Source organism: Pelophylax lessonae, assembly GCF_965119305.1.
Source record: "Pelophylax lessonae genome assembly, chromosome: 4".
In the NCBI taxonomy this organism is placed as follows: Eukaryota; Metazoa; Chordata; class Amphibia; order Anura; family Ranidae; genus Pelophylax; species Pelophylax lessonae.
The window spans coordinates 513743572-513760213 of record NC_138771.1 but is presented as its reverse complement, the minus strand read 5'-3'; the positions used below and the strand labels follow the sequence as shown (position 1 = coordinate 513760213).

Here is a 16642-nt window from a genome sequence, read left to right as displayed (position 1 = left end):
GTCTGATCATACGAAAATAAATCCTGATTGTTTTGTTGTATAATGTTATTGTGAAACACCGGAAAAAAATAAACTCTTCTAAGTTAGACACTTAGAAACTTTTTATTTTTTTATGTAATTCTTATTGTCTGTCCTTATTTGCCTGTGTTCTGCAGTTATTAGGATAGGCTGTTCAGTGCACTTTCAGAAATCTTTCAGCATGAAACTATAGTGTGAGTGGTTTGTTGTGTGTTTGTTTTTTTTTTTTTTTTTTTTTTTATTCTTTTTCCTCATAATACATACAGTTGGATGACTCTGAGGGAGAACGCTCACCTTTTTTAATTTCTCACCTTTTTTTCTATCTGTATAAACCTCTGACCACATAGTTTGGGTCCAGAGAGAGGCAAATATGGCTTCTGAAACTTCTTTTGGGCAACAGATGTCTCACAATTTTGTTTGCACGATTTTTACCGTGATTCTTTGGGCAACAATCACGCTGCGATTGAGGTGCCATTGAAATTAACAGGGTTTGCAAGCGTGCCCTGCGTTTTGTGGCGATTCAGGTTTGTTGGAAGAATCGCATTGATTCCACCCTCGATCAGGAATGCCTAGGTTTGAACGAAGCTTTAGGCTCCATTCACACCTGAGCATAGCAATTTATTGGCATTTTTCGGGCATTTTTTAAAGTGTTTCTGCAGCTTTTTACAATCATTTTTAAAGCTTTTTAGAAGCCTATTGCAAGCGTTTTTTACAGCTTCGGGTGTTTTTTTTTTTTTTTTTTTTTTTTTTAGCCAATGGAAAGCATTAGGGGTGGAGAGCTGCAGTTTGAGGAGAAAACTACTGACAAAACGCTCTTAAAGCGCTCAAGTCAGGCGTTTCTATTGAAGTTTATAGGGCCAAAAACACTTGGAATCTGCCAAAAAGAAGTTCATGTACTTTTTTGAGTGACAGGCATTTTGCTTCAGGCAACAGAATGGTCAGATGTAAAGGGGAGCCGTTGAAATTTATAGGATTTGGCTTGTTTAAAAGTTTTTTTAGCGCTACAAGCTTCAAGCAGAAAATCGCTCAGGTGTGAACAGGGTCTTAAAGACCACGTCACACTTGCGAATCTGCTGCTGGCGAGAACCGTGTTCAGAATGTCATACAGCAAAGTGCAATGTTTTGGAACCACCAGGATTCGTCATCCAAAAATGAATTGAAGGGATCCCTGGTGATCCTGAAACGTTGCATTTGCTGTATGAAGTGCTGAAAAAACACCAGGAAAAGTGATTTTACTGTAGAGGAAGAAGCGGCTAAAGTGAAAAACTACAATACCCAGAATTGTAATTAACCATCGCATGCGAAAGATGAGAAAGTTTATAGCACATCACCTTGGAATTAAACTTAAATGATGACTCTTAAATTATTTATTTTTTTTTTTTTACTTTATGCGTGCATTGGGATAGCGGTGTTGAACAACAAATGTTCGTATCCATTTTTACTGCACATACACTGTGGGAAGAGGGTTTTACTTTTTTTTTTTTTTTTTAATTACATTACTATTCCAAAAGGGCTGATGAGCACCCTCTGTGATGGTAATGATACATATAAAGAGACAGGTACTCTTCATGGGAGGGACTAATGGATCTAGCACACCTCTAATGCACATATCCTTCTCTCGCCAATGCAAGTCAACATAGAGAGCTTCTTCCTGCCTGGCCACTGCAGCCTGTATTTAATAGCTGTGAACCCAGAGCTGAGAGATTCCAGGTTCATAAAGCTTAGAGCTCATGTGTCAAACTCAAGGGCCACATCTGGCCCACCAGGGCCTTTTTTTAACCAGGGGTGGCAGAACCCTGCACGCTATGCATAGCACACCCCTAAACCCTGCACACTCTGAATGTAGCTTGAGCCTTAACCCTACACTCTGTATGCAGCACACCCCTGAACTCTGCACCCTGTGCATAGGGCATCCCTGAGCCCTGCACCCCATACATATTGCACTCCTTTTATTTCTTGGCTCTTTAAGATCCTCCCACTGTTACTACTGCACTTTGGCCCCCACCGTTTGATGTGGTTTGGTGGGGGGGGGGGGGGTGATTAAGTTCCAGCACATATTCTGAGGGAAAAAAAGCTCTGGCTAAAGTTATATAGTCTTACAGATACACCCAGCCCTTTAAGGACAAGCATAATGTTGAAGCAGCCCATGATGAAATTGCGTTTGACTCCCCTGGCCTAGAGGATATCTGTGAATGGGAGTTCACCTCTTCTACCCACTCTGTCACCTTAGAGTGGTGTAGAGCTCACAGAGGAGAAAGATGAGCCGGGGGGGGGGGGGGGGGTAGGTGTTGCAGTGTTCTCCTTAGGGGTTATTTGCTGGCACCCCATGGTCAGCTGGGCAGAGAGCCCAGTAGAAACCCCCTAGGGAGAACGCTGATCACGCATGTGGACCCTCAGTGTACAAATTGAGTCTTTCCCTGCTGAATCCTTCCTGCTCTTCTTATTTGCTTCCGTGAGGTTGTATAAAATGCATGGCAATTGAAAATTACATATTCTCTTTCATTCATTGACACAGCTCCTGATATTCTTAACCATTGGGTTATACTTCCCCCTGCAGGAGTAGGACACTAGGTAGAAAAAGTCTAGCTGCTCCCATGGGCACTGCCAGGGGGTATACTCCCTCACTCAGCTATAGGCACTCATTTTTTTTTCTGCCTAGTTAGGCGTAAGGACCTAGTCCTGGATTTTTCCTGTGAGATCAACAATCAACTGCCGGACTGGGTGACGGGCTAGATAATCTAGATCCAGTGGTCACCCCAGTCTGGCCAGCAAGCGCGCGCAGACCTCAGCTTTGCGCTAGGTCCGCTGCGACTTAGCCCCACTGGACGGAGGCTGGCTTGCGAGTTAAATGCCTCGCAAGGTCGCATGCGACCGGGTCTCTGCCCTCCTGGCCGACAGCCCCCCATTTTTTCGATGAAGAGGGGTTCCTTCTGGAGCAGTGCCTGCCTGGTTCCTGGTATGGTGAGTAGCTGTCTCCCCTTGGAGGGTTTTGGGGTGGATGTGGCCCCTCCTTGGGTCGGTTAAACCCCCCCTGGGTTCCCATCAGGCACCCTCCCTTTCCTACCCTCGCCACATATGCTGGAGCTGTTTGGGTAGTCTGGTCCACCTCCTGGGGTTGGGGCAGGGTGCTAGCTGGCGATGGACGATCAACTGTGTGGGGGGGGGGGGGTTGTACCAGGTGGGGGCTCCTGCCAGGGATCCCTGTCCTGCCTGGACCTGGATTCTCTCCTGTGTCCCTGTAAGCTTTGTGGTGCCGCCATTTTGTTGTAGCCTGTGTGTTTCTATACACAGTGGCCATGTTTGTGTAGTCCAGTGGGCATTTTGCTGTGGTTTTCCATTGAAAATAGCGCCGGCCATGACAGTGTCCTGTGGGCGGCGATTTCAGCGCTTGGAGTTCCTCCTCATACCCTGGTGCTGACTCCTGGATCCTTTAATTTTCTGATCGCCTCAAGTATAGTGCAGATTATCCTAGTGGCTGCAGGTGCCTGTTTCTGGTGGGGTATTCTCCCTCTTTGCTGAGGATCGCTTGGTGCTTGTGCCTGGCGACCGGGTGGTGGTGCCAGCTAGGTGGGGCTCGTCCCTTTAACAGTGTTTTTACACTTTTTATGGGGTCTCCCTTTGACTCATGGAGTCTTTGGAGCACATCTCCCCACCTGATACCTTCTGAGGCTGAGGGGCCCTCCGGGTCCCGACCATCCATCAATGCACTGATGGCGGTCCAGGAGTCCTTTGTGTCCCGGGTGGAGTTGGCTTTCGGGAGACAGGCTGGCAAAAGTGCCCCCACCTTCCCCTGTCTGATCAGACCCTGAATCTGATTCAGCCGTCGCGGACGTGGGTCACCCTGCTCGGTCTGCGACCTTGCGCCTGGAATCCTCTGTTAGTGAGGATGCTTCCTCCACGTCAGCAACCGCGCACGAAAAGGCGCTGGTGGACGCACTAGTTGTATCTGTGCGTGGGACCCTAAAGATGGAGGATGCAGCTGCAGCAGAGGCACAGGTTTCCTTTTGGCACTCACAAGCCACCCAGAGAGGCAAAGGCGTTTCCTTTCCCTGTCTATTTTGACAGAATTGTCGCTAAAGAGTGGGGACGACCAAAGTGCCCCCGTGGGGTCCCTAAGCGCTTTACTAGGCGTTAGGCCTTTGAGAAGTCCCTTCTTAAGAAGTGGACCTGTCCACCGGTGGTGGACTCTCCAGTTTCCAGATTATACAAGGCAACTGTGATTCCTGTTGAATAGTCCCCGGCCTGTAAGGATCCAGCTGACAGGAAGGCGGAGACTGTGGCCCACAATATGTACACTCTGGCTGGTTCAGCAATGAGGCCAGTATTCACCATTGCCCTGGTGTCGCTAATTCTGACCGAGTGGGCTAAGCTTTTTACGCAGTGACCTGGAGGGAGGACAGCTCCCCCTGCCTTTGCCGAGCTGGCGGCCAGCTGGTTCAGGGGCTACAGTTTATCTGTGATGCCTCTTAGGATGCGGCTACCCTAGTGGCTCGGCTCTCTGTTTTGGCAGTGGTCCTTCAGCGTGTCATTTGGCTCAAGTGCTGGTCTGCGGACCAGACTTCTAAAAAGGCCTTGACTAATCTTTCTTTTCAAGGAGATCGCCTGTTTGGAACTACCCTGGATGACATTCTTAAAGGTCTCACGGGGGGAGTACTTTTCTTCCACAGGCATAGACGTGGGCCTTCTTCTTGGCTCCAAGTTTTTTTTTGTTTTTTTGTCCCTCCGGGTCGACTGACAAGGGCTCGAAGCCTTTCAGGGCCTCCTCTGGACTAGGATCCAAACTAACCTGGTCTGGTAAGCCAAGAGCCCTCGTGCAAGGAAAGTGGGTCCACAAAGTTATTTGGTCCAGCTACAAAATCGAGTTTCACTCTTGTCCACCGGCAAGGTTCTTTGCTTCCAGCGCCTGTCCCCGGACCGCTTGGGGGGCGGGCTGTTTGGGGTGGTACAAGACCTGTTACTTCAAGGAAAGTCCGTCCCCGTTTTGACTCCGGAACGTTTTCAGGGGTTTTACTCAAACCTATTCACAGTTCCCAGGAAGGAAGGCAAAGTGCATCCAATCCTTGACCTTAAGGCGCTAAACTGCTTTGTGTGGGTCCAGAAGTTCAGAATGGAGTCCATTCGAACTGTGTTGGCATCCCTGCGTCAGAGGGATTTCCTCGCCTCTATCGACATCAAGGATGCTTACCTTTTAGATTCCGAAATGTGTCAGTCACCAGCATTTTTTCCGCTTTGCTGGAAGAGAGGAGCATTATCAGTTTGTAAATAATTGTATATACTCAATAAAGTATATTCTTTGCGCCCAGGAAGGCTAGGGGGTGGAGTTAAAAATAGTTAAAATCTAAGGGGAAGCAGCTGCTATAGTGTGTGTAGGATTAAATGAATAAATAAACCCCAAACTGATTGGGATTAAATAGCGCTTGCTAATAGGAACTAAGGATAGGGAATTGTAGGTAGGCAGTAAATATTAAAATGTCACTAATAAATATACATCATTAAAAACAATAAAATTCATAAATAGTATACCCAATAAATAACATATAATATTAAATCAATTAAGTGTCATAAAAGTGCATAATGGTGCCAAAATAAAGTCCAATAAAAAGTTCATAAGTGACTTGGTGAAAGCTGATTACACTTCAGTGCAAAGGAAAGTGCAGCTGCCCAGTGCTGGATCCTCCTATCGTCCAATAGCCGATCGAGTGATTTTAGGATAAGTAAGATGTGAGCTTACCAGAAGTAGTGGGTCTAAGTTACCTTACGGCACAAAGACCAGTAAAGCTTGATGGCCCTCCTGGCCTCAGATGCGGTACCTGCTGGGCTTATCCCTCACCGTCCGAGATCCCTTCCTAGACAGGCGATGTCCTCAAGATCCGGTTTAGGGAGAAGAACAAACAGCTCCAGATAGTGTAGTACCGTTTTAAAAAGGTTTATTTTCCAAATGGATAATAAAATACACACAAGGTTCAGTAAAAGTAAGAGCCGCGCCCGCTATCGTGAAGTCTGTAGCGTGGAGAGCGGTAGCTCCCGTACTGCGTTCCAGCTGACTTCCGGGTAGGCGGCGTGCGTTCCACCTGACACACGTTTCGTCAGAGCATCTTCAGACCTCTGAAGAGGATTAGATTTTATTTTTCCTCCTTTAGGCCCAGTTCACAACACGGTTCCTGCATTCCAGATGCATGTAGATGCGTTCTCCCCCCCCTCCTTTTTTTTTTTTTCCTCCTTCATATCCATTGTGCGATTTTTAATATAAACAAAAAAGGGCCAATTCTAAAAAGTAAAAAAATATATATATATATTTTTTTCAAATTCTGCTATATAACATTCCCAAAAAAAAAAATTAAATCAAAAATGTTCATCCTTTTAGGCCAATTTGTATTCTGGTACATATTTTTGGTTAAAAAAAAAAAAAAAAGCAATAAGCGTATTTTGATTGTTGTGCGCAAAAGTTATTACATCTACAAACTAGGGGAAAGATTTGTCATTTTTATTTTTTTTTTACTAGTAATGGCGGAGATCTGTGATTTTTAGCAGGACTGCGACATTGCGGCAGACAGACCAGACCCCTAACTGACATTTTTGACACTTTTGGGGGGACCAGTGACACTACTACAGTAATCAGTGCTAAAAAATGCGCACGGTTACTGTAATAATGACTTTGGCAGTGAAGGGGTTACCTAGTGGGTGATCAAAAGGTTAAATGTGAGCCTAGGGGAGTGTTTACTAACTGGTGGAGGGGCTTGTGAAATAACCATAGAGACCTGTGATCCGATATAGAAGGATCACGGGTGCTCTGTGATAATTTCAGAAAGAAGAACGGTCAGCTGTGTTTACAACAGCTGACCTTCCTCTCTCAGCGGTGAGCAATCGCGACTGCCAGTCCTGTGCATCGGCATCCCTTGTGGGGGCTGGAGCGCACCGGTGGCAGCACGCGCTCACCCCCCAGCACCAAGCACGCGACCGACATAGGGCTACGTCGGTTCACGCAGGAGAGCCAGCCTGCCGCAGTAGTCGTGCAGTGGGCGGTCTGAAAGCTGTTAAACACTGTCCATGCATTTTTTTTATGCAGAATAAAAACGCACTAGACTGCATCTGATATTTAAACATGCAGTTTTGTTAAAAATCACCATTTAAATTGGGTGCTGTCATCACTGCATAGAGGAAGAATCTGTAATCCTTGGGCCCAGTGAAGCGGGATGACTGAAGCACTGATGTAGTTTCCTGTTTAATTTTGGCGTATTTAGTGGAACTACATTTCCCATTGTGCACTGGGAATGAGCATACAGAATGGAACGCCATGTGTGTGGTGCATGCATAGTAAGACAGGGAAATAAGCCTGGCCCTGCCCACTGCAGCAAGCTGCCACGAAATTGCTTTGCTGCTAAATACTAGGAGCTACAGAGGTGATTGTATACCATTGGTGCCTGGGGAAATAGTGGGCATAGTGGCCACCAGTCATAGGCAAAGAAAATGCAGAGGACTCTGAGGCTAGATACCTACATATTCATGTTGGGATTACCTCTTTAACAAAACAAGCTCTTGTTGGAAAACAAATAAGTTCAGCTTTAAATTCTGTGTTAAAAAAAAAAAAACATACAGCACGTCTTTCCAATTCATTCACATTTTCCTGTGTGTTATCGCATTAAAACCACTGCAAGTACAGAAATTCCTTTACCTGATTGAAATCCTAACTAGTGTTGTCAGCCCCACCTACGTTCTCTCCGGATTGGATACCGAACCCCTACAGTTCCCTACTTCTCTCTCTCTCCCTCTTCTCATGCATACATTGATTTCTTTCCTAGAACAGTGCTGCTTCCTTGACTCCCTGGATCCTGCTACACGGGGTAGGGAAAGGACTCTTGGAGGGTGTAGATCTGAGGTGTGCCTACATCAAAAAGCATTACTGTAAAAAAATTATGGGCTATGCTTGAGGGCCATTGGAGGCTTGAGAGTATATTGGGGTAATGCCTGGACATACTTTAAAGTGCATTTCTGGTTTTGTTGAGTGAGGGAAAAATAAATTCCTTTTTTGTCTAATATATATCTTGTATGGATTTTAGTGAACTTGATATGTGGCTGTCTACCTACTCCTTTTTTTCTACAGATTGGGACAGGACCCAATCTTTCAGAATGAGAACATTGTACACCCATGAAATGTTTGAGTGGCAAAAAAAAGTAAGATGGCTGTGTAAAGCTGAAACAGGCTGCATTTTGGTACATGTGTAGCTCTGTCAATTCAAAAAAAAGCTTGTCATTAGACTAGCTTCCGTCGAACATTCCCACTGGAAAACCAGCATTCGATCAACTGCTGCAGCCATTGGCTGATCAGTGTATTCTGATGTGGGTGGCGAATCCCCTGCTGCCAGAATACAATAGTGCTTGGGGGAGATCCCTGCATCCACATTTCTTTTGTATGTATTCCAAATTAACCACGTTACACCCACTTCTTTTCCAGGCCATTTTTCAGTGCAATTTGACTTTATCTGTGTCTGACAATTTCTTGGTCATGCAACACTGTAACCAAGTAAATTATCATTTTGTTTTAATGACACAGAGATGCTTTTTGGTTCTATTTAACCTTTAAACGCCAGCCGAGCGCACATATGCGGCCTCTCGGCGTATGGGCCTTCATGCGGAGCGGCCACATATATGCGGCCCTGTGTAAACCACTTACTGTGCTGAGAGCATGCTCCCAGCACGGTAGCCAGTGGTTACTGGAAAGCTCCCGATTCCAATTATGTGACAGCCAATCACAGCGGTCACATGACCCGAATGCCCGCCTCCGCCACCCGGCATTTAGACCCCTTAAAGGGACGGGAGGGGGCCAGTGGGAAATGGTTAATATCCACCTTTTGGAAAACAAATATTTATTTTACTTTCTGTCATAAAACATTTTGAAATGATGAAACCTACTAGTGTTGAGGTGGTTAACATGGGTTTATCCTTTAAAAGTCACTCACTTGCCAAGTGCAAGTCTTCATTGGTAGTTGCACTTTTCATTCCCATACCCATCCCTAACAATCCCTCTATATTAATGATCAGTTGAATGACGATGGCTTAATTTAGACTGAGGACTTCTAGTGGTGGAAAATAGTTACTACCAGGAACCGCTCCAGGTTGAAGGCATGTATTGCCGAAAAATTAGCTTTCTCTATCGCTCATTGACAGACGTAGTCTTCTTGATTCTCAAGAGCTGGGTTATGTTGTCTCCGCAGGAGTAGGACTAGGCAGAAAGACAAAACGTTCTGGCTCCACCCTAGGGGCAGTCCCTGAGGGTATATCCTCCCTCTCTCTGCTACAGGGAATCAGTTTTTTTCTGTCTAGTCAGGAGTAAGGACCTAAGTTCCTTGCTGGGATCTTTTGGTCCTGGCAAGACTTTTTTTCTTTAAGAAAAAGACATTTTTTAGGTAGTTTTCTCCAGTGTTTTTTTCCTGTGAGATCTTCAAGCAAATATGCCGGACTGGGCGACACTTGTGGTCACCCCAGCCGGCCTACGAGCGCGCGCAGACCATGGCATTGCGCTTGGTCGGCCGCGACATATTCAAGTAAGTATGCGGGGCCGGGCGACGGGCTGGATGTTGAGATCCAGTGGTCACCCCGGTTTCTGCCTACGAGCGCGTGCAGACCAGAGCTCCGCGATAGGTCGGCCGCGACGGAGTCCCAGTGAAGGGACTGACTTTGCGAGTTAAGTCTCGCTTGGACGCCAGGTACCAGAGAGTCGAGGCGTCCACAAACCCCCACCCCGGTGGAGAGGGTATTGTGAAGAGAGGGTGCCTGTCGGTTCGGTATGGTGAGTAAACGTTCCCTTTTTTCCTCGTTATGAGGCAGTATGTATTATGGGCCCCTCCATATATGGTCAGTATATATCTGATACTTACAAGTCCCCCTTGTAATACAGCATGTGTTTGTGGGAAGTGGACTTGGTTTAAGAGCTAACACTCTACCCAGCAGACTGTAACATTACAGCAGACATAGGAGGTATAATCCTACCTTATGTGTAGTGTATCTTCTGTAGATCCATATATCGCCTCTTAGCAGAGATGCAGGTGGATGTGCTGGGAAAACGATTTCGGCGGTCCGCCGCCATTTTGCCGTAGACCGAATGCATGTCCTCAGGTCACGCCGGCCGCCATGTTTTTGGAGTCTTATGTCTCTTCTATGGGGGCGGCCATGTTTTGTGAGCCCAGCTACCTCGTGGAGAGCTGGGAAACGCCGGAAGGCGTACACAGGGGGCGGAGCCACGTCCTTCTACCCGGGAAAAAGCAACAGCTCCTTCCAGTCTGTAAAGACAGACGCTGACTGCAGTTGGTTGGATACTTCACTGCATCGGTTGGTGAGCCTTGGGGGTCCCTCTCTCTCTCTGTGGGATCGAGAAGCAGGTACTCTGAGGGGCGCTATTGCGCTAGGGGGAGACACATAAAAAAAAAAAAAAAAAATTAAAAAAAAAAAAAAAAAGGTATTTTTTATTTAAAAAAAAAAAAAAAAAAAAAAAGTTTTTTTGTGTTTTCTGGCAAAGGTGTCCTGAATTATCATGGACCCTGCCACTCATGTATCTCCTCCGGATCCCCTCGAGGGGTCTGCAGGATCCTCCAGCACCCCACTCACGATTAAATCATTGTCCGCTATTATGGAAGCTTGTGTCCCGGGTGGAAGTGGCTTGTCAGGGACAGGGCGCAAGTAAGCAACCCCCGCCTAACCCCTTATTATCTGAAACCTCGGATTCAGACTTTGAGCCTATTTCTGCAGTTGCAGGTACTTCATCTGGTATTGGTGTCTCGTGTACTGTCTTTTCAGACAGTGAGGAGGATGTTTCGGCATCAGCCATAGCCAGAGAGGAAGCGTTGGTAAACGCACTCATGGTATCTGTTCAAGAGACCTTAAGATTACAGGGTATTCCGTCAGAAATAGCTGAAACTGAGATCCCTTTTGGGTCTAAAAACGCATCTAGTGGCGAAGGTTTTTCCATTGCCCAAATGTTTTGGCAATCCAATCAAAGAAGAATGGAGTCTGCCAAAACGCATTTCTACTATTTCTAAACGCATTAACAGGCGTTATCCGTTTGAGGAAACCCTCATTAAGAAATGGACAGAACCACCTGTGGTGGATTCACCAATTGCTAGTTTGAATAAAGCCACGGTTATTCCTTTAGAAGACGCTCCGTCTTTTAAAGATCCAGTGGATCGCAAGATAGAAGCTATGTCTCGCACCATGTTTGCCTTGATTGGATCAGCTTTCAGACCTATAATAGCTATTGGTCTGTTTTCGCAGGCTGTAACTGAATGGACCTAGTGGTTACGCCGGGACTTAGAAGAGGTCCCTCAGGCGGTATCAGATTTGTTGGAACAAATGATACAGGGGTTACAGTTTGTGTGTGATGCGGCGTTAGACGCCACTTCATTATTGGCGCGAGCATCAGTCTCAGCAGTGGTTCTCAGGCGTACACTGTGGCTAAAAGGTTGGTTAGCCGACCAAGGTTCCAAAAAAGCATTGGCTAATATCCCCTTTTTAGGAGAGCGTCTATTTGGAGCCAACTTAGATGAGATCATTAAGGATCTCACGGGTGGAAAGAGCACCTTTTTACCGCAAAATTTTAAAGGTAGAGGAACTCGTCAAAGACGAGGGCCTTCTTTTTCTGCTCACAAGAGGTTTTTTCGTCCAGCGGGTGAAAAAACTAAGTCCTCCAAAGCTCCTGCAGGAGGCGTCAGGGGTCGTTGGTCGGGCAAGCAAAAGCCCGCCCCCTCCAGACCTGAAGATAACCGTCCAAAGCCTGAAGGTGCGCCCCCACCCATAACTGGGGTGGGGGGACGTCTTCGCCGGGTCCCGGATCCATGGCTTTCCAGAATCCCGGACAAATGGGTCTGCGAAGTCATAAGGTCAGGGTACAAGATCGAGTTTCGATCTCTCCCACCGGCGCGATTCTTCCCTTCCAATATCCGACTATCCTCAGATCGTTTAGAAGATCTGCGGAGAGCAGTCACAGATTTACTACAACAAGGAGTGGTAGTCCACGTTCCTTGGACAGAACGGTTTCAAGGGTTTTATTCAAACCTATTTACAATAAGAGGGCAAAGTGCGTCCAATTCTGGACTTAAGGGCACTCAATTCTTTTGTCTTCATAAGAAGATTCAGAATGGAGTCCATTCGCACAGTAGCAGCCTTTCTGCATCCAGGGGATGTCCTAGCGTCCTTAGACATCTAGGACGCATATCTTCACATTCCCATTTTCGCAGGACATCAGCGGTTTCTACGTTTTTCCGTAGAAGAGAACCACTATCAGTTTGTGGCGTTACCGTTCGGTCTCGCCACGGCTCCGCGGGTCTTCACAAAGGTGTTGGCCCCAATGTTGGCACTTCTGCGCCAAAGAGGTATATCGATTCTTGGTTACCTAGACGATCTTCTGCTTCATGCAGAGTCTCCTCAGACCTTGCTACAAAACATAGAAATTACTATGATTTCTTTACAGGAATTCGGGTGGCTGGTGAACCAGCAAAAGTCATTTCTGGTTCCCACCCAGAGGCTCGAATATCTGGGTCTAATCCTAGACACAGTCAGGACAAGAGTTTTTCTTCCGGTAGGGAAACTCCGAAAGATTCAATCAGCAGTCCACCAACAGCTGGTCTTCCCTTCGGACTTGCATGAGGGGTCTGGGGTTGATGGTGGCTTCCTTCGAAGCAGTCCCATTTGCCCAGTCCCATACCCGAATTCTTCAGCAAGAGATTCCCCTCAGATGGAATCGGAATCCGGAATCCCTGGACAATCAGATCCGATTGAGCAAACAGACCAGAGAGTCTCTGGTCTGGTGGCTTCGGTCTCCGATGCTCAGCCAGGGAAAGTCATTTCTGCCAATATATTGGACGACAGTGACCACGGATGCCAGTCTATCTGGATGGGGAGGAATTCTCGGTCAGTTATCTGTCCAGGGACTTTGGTCCCCGGAAGAATCCAGGTTACCGATAAATGTATTGGAACTGAGAGCGATCAGACTTTGTCTGATTCACTGGACCGAGCAGCTCCAGGGCAGCCCGGTTCGGATCCAGTCGGACAACGCCACGGCCGTGGCTTATGTCAATCACCAGGGGGCACCAAGAGTGTCCGAGCGGCCAAAGAAGTGGCTTGCATTCTTCGCTGGGCGGAACGATTTGTTCCAGCTATCTCTGCGGTGTTCATTCCGGGGGTGGAGAATTGGCAGGCAGATTATCTCAGCCGTCAGACCCTGGATCAGGGGGAATGGTCCCTCCATCCAGACGTTTTCCACCAGTTGTGCCTACGATGGGGCACCCCGGTTATGGATCTGTTGGCATCTCGATTCAACAGGAAAGTTAAGAGATTCGTGGCTCGCTCCCGCGATCCTCTAGCAGAAACCGCAGACGCACTGATCGCCCCGTGGGGGCAATACCAGCTAATGTATGCCTTCCCTCCTCTTGGGTTACTGCCAAGACTTCTTCGCAGGATAGAGGAAGGAAGGAATTCCAGTAATCCTGGCAGCTCCGGATTGGCCTCGTCGTGCTTGTTACGCCGACTTGGTCAGACTGATGGCGGACGTCCCGTGGAGACTTCCTCTCAGGGAGGATCTACTGTCTCAGGGACCGATCTTCCATCCTGCTTTACGATCGCTGGTTTTTAACGGCCTGGTTATTGAGACCCAGGTGCTGAAGGACAAGGGATTGTCAGCTTCAGTTATTCCTACTCTAGTTAAAACAAGGAAAGCGACTTCCAGAAAGATTATCATCGTACATGGAAGTCTTATATTGTGTGATGTGAATCCCTTGGGTTCCATCTACATCTTTATTCGGTAGTCCGAATATTGGCTTTCTGCAACAGGGAGTTGAGCAGAAGCTGGCCTTGAGTGTTATCAAGGGTCTGGTTTCAGCATTTGCTATCTTCTTTCAGAAGCTTTTGTCTACTCATTCCTTGGTGCGGAATTTCATCCAGGGGGTGCGACACCTGGCTCTGCCAGTGCACGCGCCGTTACCATCCTGGGATCTTAATTTGGTGCTGTCGGTTCTTCAGACACCTCCCTTTGAAAATATCAGGGAGATTCCCTTGCTTACTTTATCCCAGAAGGTGGTCTTCTTGGTGGCTATCACTTCTGCACGCAGGGTGTCAGAACTGGCTGCATTATCCTGTTGTTCCCCAGATCTGGGGGTTCATAGGGATAAGGTTGTTCTTCATCCGAATCCATCCTTCCTTCTAAGGTGGTTTAAAAGTTTCATTGATTAAGGACAGTGTATTGTCCTTCCTATGTCCTTAGCCCAATCATCCTCGAGAATTGCATGGCATTCCTTGGATGTAGTTTGGGCGATCAGGATATACTTGAATACTACGGATTCAATTTGTAAGACGGATTCACTGTTTGTGATCACGGATGGCCCTAAGAAGGGGTTGCCTGTTCTGCTGCGACCATCTTTGATGGATCAGACAGACGGTGGTATAGGCTTATTTTATCTAAGGGTCGGGATCCCCCGTTCCCTGTTAAGGCGCATTCTACTCGGGCGCTTAGAGTTTCCTGGACCTTCCGCCATCAGGCGTCAGTGGTTCAGGTTTTCAAGGCGACTGTTTAGTAGTCGGTTCATACCTTTACAATATTGTATAAGGTTTATGTGATGGCATCGTCAGATGCCTCTTCTGGCTGCAAGGTTCCTGCAGGCCACTGTTTGAGGAGACTGTTGGTCTACCTCGAGGATTTGTGGGGTAGGTCTCATCTGTTTACTCGATGAGTCCTTTGATACTTCTGGTTGGCTCCGGTTGGGCCTTCTAGATTGGATTTTGATTCTGTCAATCCCACCCCTCATTTTGTGGCACTGCTTCTGGATGTCCCAGCTCTTGAGAATCAAGAAGACTACGTCTGTCAATGAGCGATAGAGAAAAATGGATTTTTGTAAGATCTTACCGTAAAATCCTTTTCTCTTAAGCTCATTGACAGACGTAGTACCCGCCCCTCTATCATTGAGTTGGGTTGGGTTAAATTCTCTGTACTGCTTTAAAACAGAACTGATTCCCTGTAGCAGAGAGAGGGAGGATATACCCTCAGGGACTGCCCCTAGGGTGGAGCCAGAACGTTTTGTCTTTCTGCCTAGTCCTACTCCTGCGGAGACAACATAACCCAGCTCTTGAGAATCAAGAAGACTACGTCTGTCAATGAGCTTAAGAGAAAAGGATTTTACGGTAAGATCTTACAAAAATCCATTTTTTTTAGTTTCACTATTAGCCCGCATTCACACTACCGCGGCACGACTCTGTACTACTTCGGGGGCGACTTGTGAAGTCCCGTGCACTGCGACTTCGGCGCGACTTGCACGGACTTCATATAATGAATGTCTATGCAAGTTGCTCCAAGGTCGCCCCGAAGTAGTACAGGACCCTTTTTCTAAGTCGGTCGCTCCTATTCGAACGGGTCCTGTAGCACTGCATGGACCGCGAGGGACCGCGACTTGTCAGGCTGACCAAGTCACCTGACAAGTCGCGTTACTGTGAATGGACTCTTACTGTGCTAATATTTTAAGTTGGAATTCAGCTCTAAGCAGAAGTAATGTATTTCTTTTTGCCAGGTAGGTTTCTGGTCACTTATCTGTTCTCTCCCTTTTTGTGTTCCTGCAGGGAGCTGACAAGAATGTGAAAGGACCTGATGGACTAAGTGCCTTTGAAGCTACAGACAACCAGTCAATTAAAGATCTACTGCATTGATGGGACTGGAGATTGTCAGCACCGTTTGCCTCTCACCTCTTTTATTTTTCTTTCTTTTTTTTTTTTTTTTCTGCCAGTTCATCCATAATTTTCATCTTAACTGTGGGGAAATGCAGTGACACTTGAGAGAGAACAGCCTCGGTTAGATAGAATGCCCCAATGGCTCTGCTAACTTTTTTTCGGAACATACCACTGTCTGCAAAAGCACAGGGGTATTTAAGGATCATTCCAAGGAATGAATCACAGACCTTAATTAAAGAACACATACCTTGTTTACAAAAGAGGTCTAACAACTTCCTCTTGATTGTAGGGATTGTTTGAACTTTTAAGATTAAATAAGAATTTTTTAGCTTTCTTATTTAGAACGTTGAATGAGAACTTGCATTTTCTTGGCTTTTGATCATGTTCTAAACTGTTTAATAAAAACTCTTCACCTCATGCAGCGTGTGGAGTGAGTTTGAAGGCCTTGAATACTTAAGAGCAAATAACTCAGCAGTATGTACTTTGGACCTTTCATTAAAGAATCACATATTATGTTTGTGGTTTAAACCAACTGGTTTAAAAAAAAAAAAAAAACATCAGCTTAAATGTTTGAAACCCTCTTTCCCCTTCCCAAGCACTCAAGGGCAAACCAAACATTGGAGGAAATATACTGTAGTATAGGTGTTCCTAGACCTCGCTGTGATGCATTGTGTATATTTATTTCAATAGCACTTTTCTTCTTGGGGACTCAAATCACTTACTAAATAGGAGTTGGAATCCCTAAAGAGAGGTTTGTCAGGGGTTGCTTTTAGGCTAGGTGAATAGATGCCTCTTGAATCTGCCTAAAGACATCCAGGGAGGTTGCTTCCTGAACAATGAATAGCAGTGCTGCATGATAGAATGCACAAGATCCAAATGATTTAACAACTATGGGCATGTGTAGTTTTCCTTTCTCTGAGAC

At 46.5% G+C, this 16642-nt stretch overlaps 1 protein-coding gene across 1 annotated transcript in view; it reads left to right on the top strand.

Moving 5' to 3' along the window:
• The window catches only part of MTPN (myotrophin), a 105266-nt gene extending 89129 nt beyond the window's left edge, over window positions 1-16137 (top strand). The window contains exon 4 of the mRNA XM_082255053.1: window positions 15613-16137. Within this exon, the coding sequence (XP_082111179.1) occupies window positions 15613-15699 (87 nt within the window). The 3' untranslated portion in view covers window positions 15700-16137. The remainder of the gene's footprint in view (window positions 1-15612) is intronic.
• The last annotated feature ends 505 nt before the right edge of the window (window positions 16138-16642 follow it).